This window comes from Fringilla coelebs (assembly GCF_963513975.1).
Source record: "Fringilla coelebs genome assembly, chromosome: 6".
Lineage (NCBI taxonomy): Eukaryota > Metazoa > Chordata > Aves > Passeriformes > Fringillidae > Fringilla > Fringilla coelebs.
The window spans coordinates 4112821-4134722 of record NC_140034.1 but is presented as its reverse complement, the minus strand read 5'-3'; the positions used below and the strand labels follow the sequence as shown (position 1 = coordinate 4134722).

Here is a 21902-nt window from a genome sequence, read left to right as displayed (position 1 = left end):
CCACCGGCGTGCCCCACTGTGAATGTGAACACCTGAGCTGCTGACCTGGGCATGGACTGAGAGAAGGGGAACCCAACGTCTCCATCCTCCAGGACTGCAGCTCTAGGATGGGATAGATCACCTGGCACTGGGCAGCCCTTCCAGGAGAGAATTCCCTGGGAAAGGCTGAGATGCAAGGGGGAATTGGAGAGGTGTCTTCATCCTGTGCTGCCCCAGCCTGGAGAGCCACTCAGGAGCCAGGTCAGGATATGTGCCATGAGACATCAGTGAAGCTGAGGAAACAGAGGGAATTGTAGGAAATTCCAGTGGAACCCACAGAGATGTGGGGGTTTTTTTCCCTACCAAGTATATATTTATCATGATTTTTTATTTTCAGAATTCAGGTCTGAAAATTCAGGGGTGAGGGGTTTTTGTTTGTTTTTTTGTTTGTTTTTCTTAACCAAAATGTATGACTTGTCATTTTCAACAACTTCCTTTCTAAAATGGTCCTATAAGGAATAAGCCTTTGGAACCAAAAGGCTCAAATAATGCTCCAAACAGGCCAAATTATTCCACTGCTCTTGAGTGGAGCATCACAAAGAAATGTTTCAACAGCAGAAAAAAAAGTGATCAGGACTAATCTAAACTGGCTTCAAATAATTTCCATGCTTTCCAGTGGGAATTCCTGCTTACCAGTGCCTTGTGAGTCGTAGAAATATCCACTACCACCAACCTGCCCTGAGCTTGTGGAGAGCAACCACCCTGCTCTTACCAGACACAAAACCTCCCTCGATGCATTCAGACAATCCCCTTGGCTTCTACTCCCTCTAAAGGGAAAAGGAATTACCTGCCAGGGCTGCTGCACAATTCCAACATATTGGGTGAAACCCAGGGCAAGAGCAGCTTTTCCTCCTGCTCAGATCTCCACCACTGCCCAACTTCACAACTTCACAGATTTGTGGGGTTTTTTGGGGGGGGTTTGTTTGTTTGGGGTTTTTTTTGTGTTGTTTGTTTGTGGGTTTTTTGGGTAGAGATCTACAAATAGATCCTGGATCCTCCTAGCCTGGACTGGGGGACTCTGATCTCTGTCCCTAAAATCAGAGACAGGAGAAGTCTGAGACAAAATGCTCCTGCAGGTCTTGTAGGCACTGCCCTGGGTTTTGTCATTAAACAGCAACACTGAGTTTGCAAAGCTGTCAATCCCATAACTTTCATCAGCACTTAATTCACATTAAAAAAAAAAAAAGTCACACCAGCCCTTAAAAGCTTTGGAGCTGCATTTCTCATGGCTGCAATAATGCTTACTTACAATATGGACTCTAGCTGCTTTTTATGTAACTGCTGCTCTTAATCAGCTCAGTATTAGCAGCTCTAACCTGCTCTTGCTTGATTTATTTTATTTTATTTCTAAAACAAACATAGCTTTACAATCTCTCTGATTTCCCAGCTTTTATGCCACTCCACTGAGGCGCTTTAAACATCTCATTTATCTCCCATACATTGGGAAATTACAACCCCCCTCCTCTCCAAAACAAACAAGCAAGCAAAAAAAAAAACCCAAAAACCTCCAGCTAAAATCTACACAGTTGGAAAGTGTTGATTTAAACAAAAACCCTGAAACAAGATAGGGAGAGACTAGAACATGAAAACAGATTTTTCTTTTCCTTGCACAGATTGAGCTCTGAGGTTGTTTGTATCAAATGTTGACTTGTTCCAGGGCAGCATCTATTTGGGTGTTGTGAAACTGGAAGGAACCAGTGTGAAATACATTTTCCAGTTGTTTGAGAAAGGCTGTGCTGTTGTATTTCTCCTCACACACTTTTCCCTCTCTTTCTCCCTTCCCACTGGAAGCAGTGGGAATAATTTGAAGTATCAGGATTTCCAAACGAGGATGGGTGGGAAGAACACGTTAACAGGGCCTTTTTCCTGTATGGATTATTTATGAAAAAAAATTTCTCCCCTCATCAGAGAGGCTGATTTAAAGGTTGTGCTGGTTCCTAGGGATGTGCTTCTGAATACTGACTGTATTTAGGAATAACTGCCCTCTCTGCACTAGTGAAAGCATTGCCGTGCCCCAATGGTCCCTTTTTCTAATTGCATAATTCACTGAATGCAAATAATAGCAAATTTCTTTTAAAATCTGTTGTTTTAGTCTCCTCTTACATGCTCTCCCCACCCTTCTCCTGCCTAGTGCCATCACAGGTTTATTCTATAGTGTGTGAAACTAATGGGAAACTTTCTCTTCCCAGTCACTGTTTTGTTATATATAAGCCAGTGACTCACACTTTTCCATAAGTAAAACAATATTCTCCTCCTTACAATTGTCTTCAACCTGTTCTGCCTTAGGGATTTTTTTCACTCTGTAACATTTTTATTTACACACAGAAACCCACATAAAAACACTGCTGGAAGAACAGGTTACCACAAGATACATCCTGTCAGCAGCCAAGATTTGAATTTTTAATTGAAGACATCACTCAAAGACCAACCCAACTCCCCACACTTTACCAACCCAACTCCAGCAATTTAACAAAATATAAAAGTGGGGAAAACACAAAAGTCTTTTATGGGGCTGATGGGGGAGGAAGGGTTTGAAATCTAAACCCTCTATTCCAGACCACATCCCCAAATGGAAATAAGCACCAAAGCATGTTGCTACATATTTTTGCAGGAAATAATTCCGAGCAGCCTTATCAGCGGCGGCGGATCCGGCGTCTCGCCCATCACTTATCCGTTGTGCCCTCTGCTGGATACAGCACACAAAAGCAGGGAATATTATTCCCAATTAATTTTTGGCATCATCCCTTGGCATCTGCGTTAGGAATGCAAAGCGTGAAATTTGTAGTAGCAGGTTTAATATTTGATCCAGCCAAAAAGAAAAAAAAAAAAGAAAAAAGAAACAAAAAATAAAGAAAATAAAGATGGGTTTTTTGCTACAAGGACTTACCTTTGGTGGTGTTTTCCTCCCTGCTCACCCCCCCCTCCTCTGGCTTTGCCTTGTGTCGCTGCCACCGAGCCTTGTTTGTGGTCCAAACGGAGAAATCTGCCGCCGAACGCCATCCATGGCAGGAATAATTTCATGCTGTGCAAAATTTGTTTCATTTCACATCCTGTAAGAATAATTACTTAGCATAATGCCACTTAAGCTGTATTTCTAGCTGCAAACATTAAGGAAATGGTAAAAAGCTAGATCCTGGTTGGGAGAGGGGGAAAAAAAAAGGGGGCATTTAGGGGTCCCCGGGGTTTCTTCAAACTGGTTGTTTTTAGCACCAGGAACAACTGGAAGAATTAAAGTGTTGTGAGTGATGTCATTGAATTTAAAAGCACAACGAACCCCAATAATTTCAATGATATTTGAGGTCACCTATGTGTTGGGGCTGCCCTCAGGAATTGAGGACAAAACACATACTCCATATTGCCCAGCTTTCTCATGTTTTCTGCAAATAAGTTTATTTGAAGGTGACCGTTGCCCAAAATGGTCCTAAATAAAGCAGCAAGTGAAGCAGCTGAATCCTCTTCACCTCATGTCACATATTCCAATTTTTATGTGACAAAAAATTGGTCTTGGTAGGTTTGGAGGAGAGTCAATGTGATGGGTGAGTAGGTATTGATCAAATATCAGCATAAGCTGATACACTGAGCCAAAGAAGGCTCCGACCTCCCTCCTGGGCCCCCACAAGATAGAAAAATCCTCTTCCATATCTAGTCAGAATTATCCATGGTTCATTCTTACCTTCTAGCAAAACCAAGCTGCTGTCTTCAATCAAATGCAAGACTGGCATGGTCTAATTGAATTAGTTCAATTAAGTTTAAAGATCAAAATTATGATTGTGGATTTCTAAAAAAATCCCGCTTTCTCGATGCCAAACCGGTAGTAAATTCTGACTTGTTCTTTCCCAAATGCTGGAAATAATCACTTCCAAAGAACTTCTCTTTCTCCAACAATGGCAGCCCTCATGTACATGAAGTATCCAGGCTGACCTTCATCTTCCTCGAGGCCATCGTGTCTCGTCCTCACTCACCAGCAAATCCCAGCTTTGAATGGGAGCATCAAGGATTTACTGACAAAACTCACTGGAAAATAGTACATTTGCCTTGGGTTTGATCAGCCCAACAAAAGGTAAAAATCTCCAGTTTGTTAGAAGCAGGCTGTGAAGGATAGATGATGGATGGATGGATGGATGGATGGATGGATGGATGGATGGATGGATGGATGGATGGATGGACAGATGCTGTCAATCACAGCACCCTCTCCAACCAGCCCTCCACCAGCACAAATTCCCTCCACTCATCTGAATAAAGTGAATATGGAATAATGATTCCATAGTGATTCTTTGTTTTCACTCTGTTTCAAAAAAAGCCTTTATTGAAAAGTCAACTTTGAATGTAACAGGAGCTTCAAGAGGCAGCAAGGGAGAAATAATACATTTGGGGAAAAATTTGGGCAGGCAAATCCTTCAGGCTTGAAGCAGGCAGAAGATCCTGCTTCATGAGGCTTCATGAGCAGAGAAGTTCTTCAGATGTCTTTTTCTTTTTTAAGTGGTTTTATTGCTAAAATCAAAGAACATGACAGAAAAGACCCCCAAAACCACCCAAACCCATGCTCCTCTTACATGTTTTTCCCCCAGGTTTCAGCCAGCTGCTGCTCTATCTGACCAGCAGCAATGTGCTACAGCTCCAGAACAACCAAGAAGAATCAAGTGCTCCTTAGAAGGGACAGTGTGGTGCCACCAACACCCTCCAATACTGTGTGGCCCTTGGTGGCCCTGGAGCCAGGCAGTGTCCCGCAGCCACCTGGCAGGAGCAATGCTCCAAACCCACCAGGCAGATCCAAACAGCCTTTCCAAGGGTGCTGACAAGGATGTCTTCATTCCCCACAGTGTAATGGGAGAGCTTCAGCTGCTCTTTTGCTCAGGTAGCACCAGATTCCTGTCCTGGAAGTCCCTGGAAAAACAGCGTGGGTTTTGCAGGGTGCAAGCACTGGCATCCCAGTAGGAGATACCATCCTTAGTGTGGACACCTTGGTTCATGAGTTCCTCAAGTGCAGAGTTTGGGGGACACATCAGTGGGATTTTGTGCTCTAACACTCCCTACTCAATGTTTTCCAGGTGGAGATTGTCCACGAGATTCTCACTCCTCATGTACAAGATGCTTTCACAACTTTGCAAAAGTTTTTGTCTTGGTTTAAAATGCGCAGTGTGGGGGACATGGGGAGAAAGGTCAATAAGTACCTGCAAATTCATGCAGCCCTTACCAAAACCAACATTAAAAACCAATTTACAGGAGAACATCCAAGTGCCTCCACACTGAAATATTTCCCATCTATAAATCCCATCACTAAACCCAGGGATGACTCTAGGCCAGCCAGAATTGTCTCCTGGCACATGGAAACCTCAGCACTGCTCTGCTTGACCCTGCAGTGGTTCCAACCTGCCCAGAACAGCGGTGTCCCCTCACAGACCATCTCCCACTGCTTTTGGGACACCTGTCCCATGAGTAGGTTTGGCTAATGCACATCTGCAGGACACACGAATTCCAACTGCATTTCAGGGTGGATCTCCCTGAGCCACATCTGCTTCCATCACCCTCTTTTAAAGAGCAAACACAACATCCTCATGAAGGACAAGACCAACAATTTAGCAGTTCCCTCTTTTTTTTTTTAATATATTTTTCAAAAAAAATTTTTTAAAACACCTCATCAAGTCCCAATGGGATTTTGGGGGTTTTGTTTTAACGGAGAGGCAAAAATTTGCTGATCCTCCCCGTGGCGAAGTTACTTTCAAGTCAGTGAAAGTTCTTGGCCCGCAATGAAAAGTCTTTGCCAATTAGCGCTCAACAACTTCAATTCATCCCTCCTGGTTCAAGATGAGTAGGAACCTAATAAGGCTGTGATAAAAGGGCAAAAGGCACCGAGTACCCAAAGGGGATTAATGGGCTCTTCCATTTATTTGTCTTCCTAACAGCTGAACTGTTACAAGTATTGACGGTCTTCAAACGCCGGGCGCCGGGGTCTCCAATGGCCAACTCCAGCTCCCGGCCGAGGGGCGAGGGCTTCCCCCTGGGCGATGCCAAAACCAACAAAGCCCCGGGGATCAGGTAATGAAACTTCAGCTTTTCCCCCCCTCCTCCTTCTTCTTTGAGATTTATTTACTGGCAGCTGACAAGGGGCAAATTCAGCTGGAATTGTGTAGTCAAGGCCCTGTCAAGCCTTCAGAGGCACCCTTATGTCGAATCACCTTCCTGACTGGCATGTCGCTGAAAAGCCCTCGGTGCTGGTCCTTAACAGCTCCCGACAGCACAAAGGACACTCCAGACAGATGCCTACATGGCATCCTGCAGCATTTTAAAAGAGAATTAGTGGTTTTAATTATGGTCGTCGTATGAAAGGAAACCATGCAAGCTCGGCAGGAGACCTTTGATCAAACCCTTTTGCTAGCACAATGCCGCGGAACTGTGACTATTCCTAGCAAGGGGCCTTTTCTCGCTGAATGACTCACCAGTGATCTTTGAATGCAGACAAGTTCCTCACCCTCCCTCTTCATTAGCGAGCATTTCTATACAGCCCCTATATAGTGCTCCGAGTCTTGGAGCTATACAATGGGGGGGAAAAAAGAATCCCTACAGATTCTGGCCTCTACTTAGGAAGTGCTGAAGGACTCTGAGTGACTTTATTCATTAAAACAGGTTGCTATTAATTAACTGTCATAATAAAATAAAGAACTATTATTTGCATTTCTTAGTGCGCTCCCTTTAGTAATATGTATAAAAGATGCTTGTAACAAAAATGAATTTATAAGGGAGAAAAAACCCTCAGAAGTCTTTTTTCCCCTCTGCCCCCACCCCCTTTTTTTTTTTTTTTTTTTTTTTTTCAGGTCTAGGCAGCAGGAGCCTGACTAATTATTAGGACCCGTTTTGCAAGAGAACAAATAGAGGTAAAACACAAATATGAAAGTAATTAGGAAAATGCAAAATCCTGTTTACTTGGCAACCGATTCATGCAACTGAGACTAACGAAGAGCAAATCAGCTTTGCTTGTTTGATAAACTTCAGGGTGCCACCTAAGAGGAGCTGATAAAAATTAAACTCTGCCAGCATCCCTCCGCACCGCCTTTTAGCCAACAGGCTCAGCAACATCCACGCAGCGGCTCTGTCTGTGAGCACCAGCAAATCTCATTTGAACAGGTTCAGGGGGAGGAATTTTGGAAGTTCCATCGGTGCTGGATATTTCCCCCTCCGTGGCATATCTTGTGCTGAACACCCAGCACAGACCCCTGCATCTCGTGTGCTCAGGATTTGTAAGGACACAGAGCACGTCAGCGGCACGGCTCTGATTTTCTCCCTAAAAAAGGCATCACCATCCCACTGCTCTTCACACCTGGGAAGGGTTTTGCCAGTGGCAAAGTCCTTTTTGCAGCCACCACCACTGTTTATCACAATACAGGACGATACTTTACTCAGCACAGCCCCTCTTTCCTCCCAGAGCAGATAGTGGGATCCACAAGAGCTTCCAATTATTTCAAGACTATGCGGCTAAGGAGGGGCGTCTAATCAAGATAAAGAGAACCCTCAGCTCAGTATATTTGCTTGAATGGATTTGCAATAATGCAGGCAACAAAAGCATTCAAAAATTGGATTCCTAATGCTTTTCTGCCATGGCTGGAGGACTGGCTTGGAGAAGGGAAGGAGAAAGCCTGCCCTGAGAAAGCTGCACGGAGGAATGTGTGATATTCCCTCTCTCTGTACAAACACTTCTTCTGCAGGGATTGAGAGGGGGGAAGAGATTCAAGTGAGGCACAGCCGACCTGAAATGTAGTCAATTACAACACAAAGAGTTAAAATGACACCCCTGAACTGCTCCTGTTCCCTCTCACCCCTCTGCTTTGTGGCTCTCCAGCCCAGAAGCCACAGTTTCCCATCTTTTTATTGCTCATTTCCCATCTGCTGCTCATACAGGAATGTCTCACAGGAATTAGCAGGGAATTGCTATGGAAATCATATACTACAAAAATAAGTCAAGAGTGAGAGAGTGAAAAGTAAAGGATGTTATTTTGCAACTGGAGTTAGAGATTCCCAGACAGCAGTTTGATTTTTATATGGGAAGCATTCAGTGAAAGTTGTCAAAATCAGCACTTGGAGAGAAAGAGAGAAGTGGCCCACTTGTAATAGCAGTGGGCCTTGTAATTTTACAATATTCCTAATATTCCTAAGGAATATTACAAGGAATATTCCTAATATTCCTTGTAATATTAGGAATAGCAGCCACATGTCCCTACACACACCTCAAACTCCAGACCAGCAGAGCATCCACCTGCAACACCCTTCTCTCCTACCCCCATCCCAATCTGCTCCAGAGATGCTGTTTCATAATGTGATCTTTACAGAAGTACTTCTTTCTTCTCTGACAATTTTAGCAGTCCAAAAGAAATCCTGACCTGGCAGCAATTTGTCTCCTGCAAAACACTGGGCTGAGATATCACAAAACCACAGAAAAATGTATGAAGTTTTAGATAACAGAGCTTTACAGGAACACCACCAGAGTTTTGGGTTTGTTTTAAGCATTTGAAGTACTGTTAACTGACAAAATATTGAGAAATGTCTTTTTTATTGAAAAGAAGAAGCTGAGTTCTTGTTAACCCCAGAAGTCACTTGGCTGTTGGGGCAGATTGAAAAGCAGGGTGGATTCACATCCAATTATTTTGGTTAAAGCCCTGCTATCTCCAAAATTGCAGTTCTGGAATCCCCAGGAGAGCCCAGATGGAGGTCACAGCACAGATGCCATGACCCATGGAGAGAGCAGCATTCCAGGGCAGCTGCTCTTACATCCCATGTGGGGTCTCAGGACCACAGTCCCCCCACCCCAGTGCAGGAGATGCCACACTGCTGCCAGCAGAGACCCTCTGCAAGGGAAAATACACGAGTTCACTGTTGGAACTCAAAGCAATAAAGACCAGCCCATCATAAAATCCCAAGGGAATGAAAGCAGGCATCCCTGAAAAGCAAGGCAGGCAGAAAAAAAGGGTTGGTCTCTATCCACTCCCTTCCAGCAGGACATCCTGTCCTTCCAGTACCTAAAGAGGTGACAGAGAGCTGGAAAGGGACTGTTTACATGGGCATGAAGTGACAGGACAACGGGGGAAGGTTTCAAAGTGAAGGAGGCAGGGTTAGATGGGATATTGGGAAGAAATTCTTCCCTGTGAGGGAGGTGAGGCCCTGGCACAGAGAAGTTGTGGCTGCCCCATCCTTGAAAATGTCCAAGGCCAGGCTGGACAGAGCTTGGAGCAACCTGGGATAGTAGAAAGTGTCCCTGTCCATGGCAGGGGGTTGGAATGAGATGATCTTTTAAGGTCACTTCTGACCCAAATCATCCTGGGATTCTGTGATTATGATTCTGCAATGCCCTTGGGCACAGGCACAGCCAGGGCTCAGAGCACATCCAAAACACTGAAGGACCAGGCTCCTGGGAGAGCACCAGCCCACAGCTTGTCCTGCTGGAAACCCACCACAAAAACACACAGACACAGCACAGCTAATGAAAAATGGCTTTAGGAAACCTCTTGGCTCAGCAACAGAGGAAACAATAAAATGCTAAATACATTTTTACATCTAGAATGGATGCTGCATTCATAAAAATATATATATTCACAGTACAACCTCATAGTTTTCTTGTAAAAGAAAACTCTCTTTTTTGAAACCTGATATTTTATTTAGTGGTGAGCTTCTCCCCTACCCCAAAAAAAGTTCATTTGCCAACACAAATCAAACACCACTATGTTCCTGCAGAGGGGATCACACTGGATTTCCTCTCTGCTGCCATTTCTGACACCTTTTAAAACCCCCCTCACACAGCCAAGGACTAATTCAGATTTTAAGTCCCAGCTTCAACATTTCAGCAGGACCAGGAGCTACCCAGCTTTGCGCCTCAGCTCCGCTTTCCTCCTCCTCAGCCCCTGCAGCTCCTCCCTGAGGTGCTGCACAGCCTGCAGGATGTCCTGGAGCTGGGGATCATCCTCTGCCTTCTGGGTGTAGAGCAGGAAATGTTCCACAGTTTGGGAGAGCAGCATTTCAGGGTCCGGGTCCCCCCGGCCCAGGCGCAGCATCCTCTCGCAGGCGATGGCGAAGTTTTTGTGCCAGTTCACTGGGTGATGGGGATGGGAGCTGACAATTTCTTTGTATGACTGTTAAAGGAAGGAACAAAAAAAAAAAAAGAGAAGGTAGGGGCAGGAAATTAATTGAACAAAGTGGGAGCAACAGCTTTTAACAATGCTTCAAAACTGCCTGGAAAGAAACAGATGCTATTTAGATGTCCAAGTCCAGAGCTGGAGTATTTCTGTAATTTGCTCTGTGTTTGCCATTCAGCACCATGAATCAGAAATCCAAGGGGGGCTGAAACGTTTCCCTTCCAACAGCAGCTGTTTGTTTAGAAACATTACAGATGATGGTGATAACCCCACAGCACATTATGTGCTTCCCCCAGAGAGGTGTTACACCAAGCTGGGGGAAAAAAGAGATTTAACTGCCGTGCCTGCAAGACATTTACTCAATATTTCAGGAGATCAGGACGTCTTACACAGGACTTAAGCAGTCTGTTGACTTGAGTGGGAATATTCATAAGCTCAACAGCAGGCATGTGCCTGGGAACTTTGCAGAACAGCAAAAATCACAACAAAACAGGCAAGAATTAAGGAAACCATTTGTTGATTCTGTGCTGGAGTATGAAATACTGCTCCTCTCTGCTGACACACACTGATCACTTCGTGCATCTGTTGGCATCTCAGGGCAGTCCAGTATTTCCAGAGATACCTACACCAGCTTATGGGTGTTATTCTTTGGTGTGAAATGCAGCAGAATTAATTTGCAGTGAGAAGACTGTCGGATTTTACACTCGCTGGCTCAGAGCGCACGACTGTGTAATGACAGAGGGGACAAGTGCATAGAGGGGACTTCAGGACAAGCAATCTCTTGGCATGGGTTTGGAGCCCAGCACAGACAACATAATTATAGCAAAAGCAGGGTGTTGACTGGTTTGCTGTTGGCATCCTCTGTGACCGAGGGGGCAAGCAGGAATGGATAAAATCCCTGAACAAATCTCTGTGAATCGGCTGTGCTCCCAGTTTGGATAAACAAGGGGAATGCAGATTACAGGAAACACTGTATTTCCATGGACTCCAGAAATTTAAAAGAAAAGGGAGTAAAAAAACTGTGATGGAGGCTAAAAAATTAGGATACAGGGAGCACTCCTAACCCAAATCCAGGACTTACAGTGTATGCAAATGTGTAAAGTTGTGCTTTCATTTCTGCAGTCACACTGGCTGTTTCTGCGAGGTCAAAGATGAAGAAAGCTGTTTTCATCCTAGGAAAAGGAAAAAAACTTCCATGTGGTAACTGCTTAATGCAACCAGTCCCATCACAGGGTTATACACAGCTTCAACACGTCCACATGTGGGACAGCAAAGCCATCAGTGATGTAAATTTCTCTCCATAATCTATTTCCTCACCCTACACCCCAACTACCTTTGAGAGACTTTAAGCAGAGCCTTTTGTTGAACAAAACAGTCACTTTTTTGAAGGTTTTGCTGGCAGCCTTGCATGCTTCATCTCATCCTGCCAGCCTTTTCCTTCTAAAGCCTGGCACGTGCAAGCCCAATAAGGCCACGGCCCATCGAGCTGCCTGCTTTGGTGTGTGTTTCCACACCAGTGAGCTGGCAGTGCCCACTGGCTGTTGGAAGAGAGCAAAGGAAAATTACCTGGCTTGCCACATCTCCTCATTGGCAACAGCTTCCCAGGAAGAGGGGCTGAAACTAAATGGGAATGGAAATAAAATTCAGCCATCAGATCCACGTCGCTGGGTTTCACCCACCACAACCCTTCCAGCCCAGCTACAGACCTCCCAGGCAGAAGAAAACCTGTGGCTCTGACAGCAGGGAATTCAGCTGATTCTCTGTCATTCCAAAAACTTTGTGCCTCTCTCTCCACAGAAGGAGCCTCTGGTATATCAGGTGTTTCACAGCATCCCACATCTCAGAGCCAGACATGTTTTTTACCACCACAGGTCAGCCTATGACATTTAAACCTCTGGATGTCTCAATAATTTTAGATCCTGATAAAGTTTTAAGGTCAGAATTGGACCTCATACTTGACTAGAGATGTCCTTGCTGTTTTTCACACTAGGAAAAATCACAGATCATTGAATGGTTTGGGTTGGAAGGGACCTTAAAGCTCATCTCATTCCAACTCCCTGCCATGAGCAGGGACACCTTCCACTATCCCAGGTTGCTCCAAGCCCCATCCAACCTGGCCTGGAACACTGCCAGGGATGGGGCAGCCCAGCTCTCTGGGCTGTGCCAACATCTCACCACCCTGACAGGGAAGAATTTCTCCCTGCTATCTCTCCAGAACACAAAACATTGAGATTATGGCCTTTGTATGATTCCTCTGACACTGCAGCAGGTGTGGCAATGCTGCTGGCAAAAAACAATGAGCAGGAAGGAGCAGAGGCTCCTCTGCCTTGTACCTGCCATAATCTTCAGTCCAGTTATAGAGATTCCTTGTGAGACGAATCCACTCTCCTGGGTCAAACACAGCTCCAGAAGGAACCAGCTTTTCGCATGTCCCCCAGGGCCACAGCGAGTGGCTCCTTCTCCAGGTCGAGTCCCCTTCATGAAGACCTATGCAGACAAACACTTCCTTACTGCCAAAAAAACCAACAGAGAGAGCAATGGTGAAGCCACCTCAGGGACTGTGGGCCACCCTGTGTCCCTGAGCAAACCAAACCACAGCACAGCACGCTGTGCAGCGGACACACCCACCCAGCACATCTCTCACCAGCACAGGCACATTTTGGGGCAGGCTGGAAAACAGAATTCCGCATCTGGCACTGCCCACTCTGAGCAGCCAGCACAGCTGGCACATCCTGTCCCCTCTCCTGGACCTCCCAAACAAGGCAGAAGCTGCAGCAGAATCCCATTTCTGCCCACTGGCACCTGGCTGTGCTCCTGTGCCTCCCCACCCTCGCAGGGCTCACCCCAGCTAGTCTAAATGCAGATGCTATTCTTATTCGTGTGAGTATCTAATCCTTTCTCCACTCTTACTAAGCTATTTTTATATGATGATTATTCCTGGAATACATTCATTCTATGCTAATCAGTTGGCCACAATGTTCACAAAGGAGAAGCAGCAGCAATTTGCTCTCCAACCATCGTCGTTCTGAGAACACAGGAACGTTCCTATTCTCTGTGATGAATTGTATTGACAACAACAACAAAAAAATCATCAGTAAACACTCTGCAGATCACCTTTTTTTCCCCCTCCTTCCTAAAAACCAAACCAACCTCAAAACAACAGGCAATATTATATCCGGATGGAGTTACTTCTGCAGAGATATTTTGCTTTAATTGCAAAAATAATCTCGCCACCAGGGAGGAAGTCAGTGGAGAAAATTGGTCTTTTGGATGCAGTACCAAGCTGTTCCATAAACAATTTCAAGAGGAAAGAAAAAAAAAAAAAAGGTCAGAGATTTTAGGAAAGCTGTTACATATGAAAGAAATGCTTACTGTTTATTTACTTTGAGGAAACGATGGAGATTAAAGGCGAGTGTCCCGTCGGGTAATGCTCCTTCCACAGGATTCCACCGGTTCCCAGGAAAATGAACACCAGGTAAATGCTTTGCCAGCTTGGGTAAATACCATCCATAAGTCATCATCTGCAATAAAAGTTGTTATCACCACCTGAACAGCAATCAGAAGATTTACAGCCAGAAGAAATGGTTTCTGCAGGAGTAATGGCCATTTGCTCAGGGATGTCACCAAACACATCAGCAGGCTGGGTCACCATGGCCAGACTGGGTCACCATGGCCAGGCTGGGTCACCAAGGTCACACCACAGCACCAGACTGAGTCACCATGGTCAGGTTGGGTCACCAAGGTCACACCACAGCACCAGGCTGGGTCACCATGGTCAGGCTGGGTCACCAAGGTCACACCACAGCACCAGACTGGGTCACCATGGCCAGAGTGGGTCACCATGGCCACACTGGGTCACCATGGTCACACCCACCACCAGGCTAGGTCACCATGGTTAAATCACAGTGACTAGGTCACCATGGTCAAACTGGGTCACTGTGGTCAGATCACAGCACCAGACTGGGTCACCATGGTCAGACTGGGTCATCATGGTCACACCACCAGACTGGGTCACCAAGATCAGGCTGGGCCACCAGGGTCAGATTGGGCCACCAGGGTCAGACTGGGCCACCAAGGTCAGACTGGGTCACCGTGGCCAGATGACAGCACCAGACTGGCTCACCAGTGCCTTCTGATCAGATACATATGGTCCTCACTCCAACACAAAACAGCCACTGCTGGTAAGACACACAACAGGGATTTGGTTTGGTTAAACACCAGGAATTGGGTTTGGAGTTTGCCAAGCACTTGCAAATCCAGGTGTGAGGATGATGTGGCAGTGGAAGTGTATGTGACCCATCCTGTAACTTTTTTTTCCTTTTCCCATTTCTCAGTGAAAAAGGAATGTGCACACCACACTCCATCTCAGGGTTACCCACAACTCTTTAAAAAACATCAATTTCATTTATTACCACATCATGAGTTTAAAGAGACTCTCTCAAGGGCACAAAAGAACAACTGGACTTTTACAGCTGATGTTTAAATCTGCCTTTCTAAACAGCACTTTCTGAACATACCTCCTGGTCCACTAAGGTGATATCTGGCCTCATCCCCTCACAATAATGAAGGTAACGAAGACCATTCCCAGGCAAGTCTCCTCTGAGCAGGACCACTGCCCCCACTGGCATGGAGGACAGCACATTCCTTGCAAACTTATCAACAACATAGTTGTTGCTCTGATCACAAGTGCTGAAGAGAACAGATGGAAAACAGAATCTTTAAACCAGGTATTTGCATGGCTTGGCAGAAATTCAGAACAATTTTATGCAATGGGCACCCAGAGGGGAAATCCACCCTGGTCAGGCTGGAAACATCACAGAGTCACAGAATGGTTTAGGCTGGAGGGGACTTTAAAGAACATCTCACTCCATCCCCCTGCCATGGGCAGGGACACCTTCCACTGTCCCAGGTTGCTCCAACCCCATCCAACCTGGCCTTGAACTTCCAGGGATGGAGAGTGTCAACAACTTAATCACAACAACAACTTAGTATCTCCATTCCCAGAGAAAATGAGATGCAGAAACAAAGCATTTAAAGCACAGGCCCTCTACAGAAAGCACCACCCACTACAGTTTTGCCAAAATACACACTAACTGCACACCTTCACCTTAATTCTGATTTCTTCTTGGGCAATATCTAAAAACTTATTCACTGGTGCTGGAAGTGCCAGTCCAACGATGGTTCTGTAGAGTATTTGAAATCCTCCTTAACCTTTAATGTTTCCATTAAGATTGAAAACCCCAAGTTTTAGAAGTACCAGGCAGAAGTTGGTTTACATGATCTGAGATTGGATCCTTTTCATTAAAGTTGTGTGCACATACTCCAGACATGGATTCAGATGACACTTGAGGACAGGAGCTAGGTTTGGCTCACCTATGGACAAGCCTTTGGAAAAGGTGTGCCAAAGAAAGGATTCCTAAGGATGAAGTCTAACTTCCTTGGTCAGCCTGTACCTGAGCATCCCTACGAGGACACTGACTCCTATCCAAGCAACTGCATGGGTTATGGGACAGGGAAGCCCCAAACTACAGATTTAAATCTTCAAAAATGGAGAAAAAATCAGAAAAAACTTCAGGACACAAGGAGCCTGAAGGAAAGCAAGAGAAGTTCGGGCCACATGAATTCTGCAAACCTCCTCAGGAGACAAAGCACAAAGATTTACAAGGGTTTTTCAGATGTTACATACCTACAGACGTTTTTTCCCTCAAACTCCGTGACATTCCCATTTACAGCCTGGAGTTGGTGACTCTGAGGGAGATCCAACCAGGGGGTTCTGCAGGCTGTGACCATGCAAGCTTAGGTGGGGTGTGAAAAGAGCCTTTCCCATGCCCAGCCAAGGACAGAAACCCCAGCAGCACCCCAGGTCACCCCACGAGGTGGCACCGAGGGAACTTCTCACCTGTAATTTGCCCAAAGTTGAGAAGCCACGAGGGCAAGAGCAGGAAGCCACTCCAGGCACAGCAGCAGCCAGGTGCCCTGCAGCACAGTGCCCCTCCCAAGGCTGGCCAGTGTGGCCAGCCCCAGCCCTGCCAGCACAGCCACCACAGCACTGCTCTGCAGCCAGAACCGCTCCACCTAGGAGAGAGAATCCCAGAATTGGGGTTGGGCTGGAATGGACCATAAAGATCCTCCCCCATCCCACTCCTCCTACTAGACCAGGTTGCTCCAAGCCCCATCCAGCCTGGCCTTGGAGCTGTATTTTGGCACCTTCTGCAGTTTCAAGACAACTGCCTGCTGCTGGTCAGGTGGTTTTAAGGTTTTGAATGTTTCACTCAAAAATTAACATGCCAGAGCAACTTTGAAGTGCAACTTACCACACCTAGAAACAGAGGCTTTGTAATATCCAGATTTGCTCTCCAAGCAAAGAAAAGGGAATAAAGGCAGAGCATTCCAGTGAAGAGCCAGATCACAGGTGATTTCTGCTGCTTTTTCCTATTAAAAAAAAAAAGGTCACTCCTGAGACATGATGAAAAACAAAGCAAAAATTGTATGTGGTTGAACTTGCATACCTAAATGCATTTAACACAAGGAGCTGATGAGTCTTTCTTTACCTTTGCCATCTATGAAACTTCTGTTTTCAAAGCACAAAGCCATCAGCATTTCAGGAGTTTTAACCTTGCCATGAACCAAGCCACAGGGTTAACCAGGAGTAAGGGATATTTTGCTCTTAATAATTGATGACCACAGCCAATTGCTGCAATTTCTGCAGCAGCAAGCAGAAGGCAAAACAAGCTGCCCATGCAGGCAGTAAGGAAAATGTGCAAAAAAATGCACATTGAAGCAAATATTGTTCAACTTACGGCAGTGCTGTGCTCACACAGGCCACCAGTGCCAGGGCAAGGACAGGAAGGGAGAGCTCTGACTTCATCTGTGCCAGCTGGAAACTGTGGAGAAATTAAAGCATGGATGTGTCAAATCATCCCCAAATCATCCCTGCACTCAATCAAAATGTCAGGAGAAACAGGGAATAAACACAACAGAACATATTCCCACTCTGCTGGGATTAAGCAGAGCAGAAATGGGACAAGGATGGGTTATATGGTAGAATTTTGAAGGGAAAATCACTGGGATGGGGGATTCAATGTTTTTCCTTCAGTGGGGAAGCCAAGGGCTGGACACACCCAGCTCTGGACAGGATGAGGAAAGGAAGGACAGGAGCCCAAAGGACAGCAGCAGCAGGTGAAAGGCACAGCCAAGGTGTTACTCACAGCAGCATCTCTCCCATGCTGGATCCTGTCTCGGATTTGGCCTGAAATAAAAACAAAGGAAGCCCATGAGGAACCCACACACTGACTGGGGGAAGGAAAGTCTTCCCATTTTCTGTTTGCAAGAAAGGCAGCAACCTCTGCTCAAACCTTCACTGCAAGGTGTTCCCCCACATTCCTGTTTTATGGGATGCCACTGAAGGATTCACCCCCTGTATAAGCATTTCTTCAAGGTGCTGGCAACTTATTATCCTGTGATTAGAGCATGTCATTTGGTTTAACCATGACCTCTGCTGCATCATGGAATCATTTGGGTTGGAAAAGCCCTCAGAGGTCATTGAGTCCAACCATTTCCCCAGCCCTGCCCAGCCCACCACTAACCCATGTGCCCAAGTGTCACATCCACACATCTCTTAAATCCCTCCAGGGATGGGGACTCCACCACTGCCTATTCAGCCTATTCCAATTCCTGACCATTCTTTCTGTGAAATTTTTTTCCTAATATCCAACCTAAACCTCTCCTGCCACAACTTGAGGCCATGTTCTGTATCTTCATGGTGCAATTATTTTCTGTGACATCTCCCCACAGCCTGAGACAAGCTCAATTCCTCCTTGCTTACCAGACTTGCTCCTGTCTCCTCTGCCCTGACAAATGCAGAGCTGTACAAAATCTTTATGAGATAATGGAATTTTTATTGCAGAGACCTGCAATCCATGGCACATGTCTGTGTCGAGGGAAGGAATTACCTTCATTGCTGCTTGTTGGAAAAGTGGTGTCTGCCAGATTAAAGATAAGGTGAAGAGATTCAGGAGGTCTGGAAGGAATATTTAATCTTAGTAAAAAATGGACTAGCTAATTGCATCCAGGATTTTATTAAAAATAAGTGTTAGAGGGTAGAGAGCCCACTCACAGCTCCTGCAGCCCCACCTTGCTGGCAGCTGATGGCCCCATCACAGAGATGACATTTCTGACCCATGGCTTACAGGTGGAACCCTCTCCAAAATATTTTCTGGGCTTTTTTTTATGACCCTGCCTGCCCCTAAAACAGAGCTATGGGATGTAAAAGCTGTCTGTCCACCCAGCAGTGCTCTGGCATTATCCCAACTGGCACCAGGACCAAACGTTTGGATTTTGCTGTATTTATTGCTCCTGCTTCAGACAAGTTCATCCTAAATGTGATTTGTGGTGTAGGATTACACACAGTCCATCCCTAAGCCTCCTGAACATCAACTTGAATTCATCACATTTGATGGAGAGAGGAGTTAAGGGATTTGCATGCCTTGGTATTGCTCTGCCCAGTGGAGGCTGATTCTCAGGAGACAGCTGGGAACAGGACAACAGGGGAAGTCTCACAGGTCCTTCAGAGGCTGGACCTGATCTCTGCAGGAGTTTTTGGACATTTAGTGGCAGCAGCAGGAATTATCATGTCTTTTGACACACATCCTACAGCCTCACAGCCCTCTGAGAAGGGTGGAATGGCACAGTGGCAATGATTCTGTGTCACGCTGGCTGGATGTGAAGGGTGATTTCTGAGGATGTGGGGCTCCAGGACTCCAGGGAGGGACAGAACATGTAGACCACAGCTTTTTATTGTTTTCCTCCCAGTGGTGTGATTCCCCAGCCCTCTGCCCTGAAAACTTGGAAGCAGGACACTCTGGGGTGATGGGCTGGTGATTTCCTTGGGTGGCCAGAGCCCAGCATCCAAGTCAGGGCTGGAGGAGGAAGATGCAAACCCTACACTCTGAAAGCAACCACAGATTCTTCCCTCTCTTGGCAAGAGCAGAGACCTCAATAACTCAGATCAGAGGTTCCTGAGAGCCCTCAAGCCAACCATTCACTTAAATTCAACATTAGTAAGTTAAGAGGAATAATTTCGAACCCTCAAATGAACCACTCACTTAAATTCAACATCAATAAATTAAAGAGGAATAGCTTTTAAATGAAAACTGCTTGTGACCTCTTTAAATGTCTGAGTTAAAAATAGAAAACACCACAAAATTTATGTCACCGACTCCCTCTGGCACAGCTTGTTCTTTGGAATCCTACACACATAAGACAGCCATAGAGTTCCCAGGAAATAATTTGGCTCACCCCATAAGGCAATGAGAATTATCTCTTTGCTTTCCCAGCCATGTGACCCATTCCCAGAAAACCTGACAGGTCAGGAGGTCGAAATCCAAAATGAATGCTTAAAAAATGAAACATTTTCAATTTCCTTCCCCGCGAGCCCTTAATCGTCACAAACAGAACATCTCAGCTGTTGCATAAGTGAAAAGGAAGCAATTTAGGCAGTGACCCTTGTTTACCAGATTGAATGTCCCATATTCTTCCCTCAGAAAGTGGGTCAAAAATCCTTGAAAAGTCGTCTGGTCTCCCCATGTCCAGCGGGCTCGATTGAGGTAGGACGAAGCCGGCAGATAGAGATAAGGCAGCAAACCAGCCAAGAAGCATAAACCCAACTTCAGCAAATGGCCTAGGGACAATTCCTGCACCAAAATATGTCATATTGCATAACAATGTTTATTTTAGTTTAATCACGCTGGAACTTCAAGAACAGATAAAGAAAAAACATCAAATATATTTACACAGAGCTGATCTCTCAATTTATAGTAAGTCCCTACAAAATGCTATGTTAAACCTTACGATTTTGTGGATTACTAGGAAACTGCATCAAACTGATCTCCTTTGCATGGCAGGGTGAAATTTAAGTGAAGCAAATAATATTAGCTAGGACTCATGAGTATCATACTCATTGCATCTTTCACATTTAAATCATGGCATGACATGCATAGATGGCTGAAGCACTGCAAGGCTGAGATAACCCACTTTGCAGCGATTAAGAGTTGGCTGGTTTTCCATCTGGCAAAAAAAAAAAAAAAAACCCACATAAATGCTGCTCTAGTACAAGTGCACACATCATCACCATCATCAGGAGTCAGTTTTGCCATTTACTTGATCGTGATTAGGCTGGCTAAATTGGATAGGCCAACTTTTGGGGTGGGATTTTCGACACCGCCTAAGGGGTCAGGGAGACAAGACTTTCAAAGGGACTTGTGTGCCTAACTCCTTTAAGTGCTTTGGAAAATCCCACCCTAGAATATTGCACGCTTGCTTTGTCGTTAGCCACTGCCCTGTCAATCAAAGCACTTCCTCAGCATTTGGGGTTACTGGGAGTGATGATCTATGGAGCAGAGAAAGGAGCTTCATAATGATGGTGGTCAGAGCTCCTCCACAAGAAAGGTGGCTCATTTGTACTTTAAAAAGGCAGTTTTCCATCAGTTTCCATCTTATTCGGTGGTTTCCTCCAGCAGGCACTACTGGGCTGTCCAAAGTATTTCCCAGGATTATCATATTGGCACAGCATTGCCTTTGCTGGAAATCACAGAGGTCTCTCTGGACCTCCCTGCTCAAAAAAAACCCCAAAACAAACTACAAATATATTGCAGAAGTGATTCTTGATTGTGTTAATGGAAATACGGCCAGAATAGGGGCTTGCTGGGGATGCTGAAGAGATTTTGGATCAAGCTTTTTTGAGCTGCATCACATTTCTTGCAGCTCATGTGCTTCACCCAGGCTTAGTTATGCCCTGTGCCACTGCTGAGAACCACACAGGGTGGATGTGGCTTCTGCTGGTTTCCACCAGGGAGCCAACACACAGAAACTCATCTGATGGCATGGGGAAGTCTGAGTTTTCAGTTCCAAGTATTATTTTAGCTCACAGGGTATTTGCAAGCAGCTGGGGCAGAGCCCTCCTGTGCCAGGGGACACAAGGGGGCCACAGATCACTGGCATGAGCAAAGACCTGAACTGTCATCACAAAACCCCAGAATGGTTTGGGCTGGAAGGGAACAAAGAGCTCATCTTGTTTTAACCCCCTGCTAAGGGCGGGGATGCCTTCCACTGTCCCAGGTTGCTCCAACCCCTGTCCAACCTGGCCTTGGACACTTCCAGGGATAGCCACAGCTTCTCTGGGCACACTGTGCCAGGGCCTCACTACCTTCACAGGGAAGAATTTCTTCCTAATACCTAAATCTAACCCTGCCCTCTATCAGTTAAAGCCAGTCCTCTTGTCCTATCCCTCCATGCCCTTGTCAAAAGCCTTCTTGTAGACTCTCTTTAAACCAGACCCCCTTGAGATCAGTGGCTGTGGTGTCAGACTGTGACTTCAGTGGGTCATGATTAATCACATACATCAGCTTACAAGTGACACAAGTTCTGGGGGAGAAGAATCAATCCCAGCCTTAGAAAAACAGAGGTGTGAGTGTGTAAATGCCTGTTAATACATACCCTCTTTCTGAATAGCTGTGAGAGAACCCAGGGCACAACACAAGCAACATAAAGCACTATGGTGTGCTGATTGCACAGACTGAGCCCACAGCAAAAGGCACCCAATTTAGAGATCTGAAAGGGGAAAAGAAATAAAAATCACAATTATTCTTTACAAGTTTGCAAAAACATCCAGAGATCAAAAAGATTCAGCACAGCATCCTTAGAGGAGAAAGGCAAACACACCAGTGAGCACTGGTCAGTTGTAACACA

General features: G+C 45.6%; 1 protein-coding gene across 1 annotated transcript in view; it reads right to left on the bottom strand.

The window, feature by feature from the left end:
* Positions 1 to 9506: 9506 nt before the first annotated feature.
* The window catches only part of TMEM260 (transmembrane protein 260), a 32834-nt gene continuing 20438 nt past the window's right edge, over positions 9507 to 21902 (bottom strand). The window contains exons 5-16 of the mRNA XM_084207076.1: positions 21651 to 21764; positions 19670 to 19849; positions 17366 to 17406; positions 16958 to 17041; positions 16472 to 16589; positions 16057 to 16232; positions 14675 to 14846; positions 13530 to 13678; positions 12491 to 12667; positions 11724 to 11777; positions 11239 to 11329; positions 9507 to 10154 (exon numbers count right to left, since the gene is read on the bottom strand). Coding sequence (XP_084063202.1) covers positions 9882 to 10154; positions 11239 to 11329; positions 11724 to 11777; positions 12491 to 12667; positions 13530 to 13678; positions 14675 to 14846; positions 16057 to 16232; positions 16472 to 16589; positions 16958 to 17041; positions 17366 to 17406; positions 19670 to 19849; positions 21651 to 21764 — 1629 coding nt within the window. The 3' untranslated portion in view covers positions 9507 to 9881. The remainder of the gene's footprint in view (positions 10155 to 11238; positions 11330 to 11723; positions 11778 to 12490; positions 12668 to 13529; positions 13679 to 14674; positions 14847 to 16056; positions 16233 to 16471; positions 16590 to 16957; positions 17042 to 17365; positions 17407 to 19669; positions 19850 to 21650; positions 21765 to 21902) is intronic.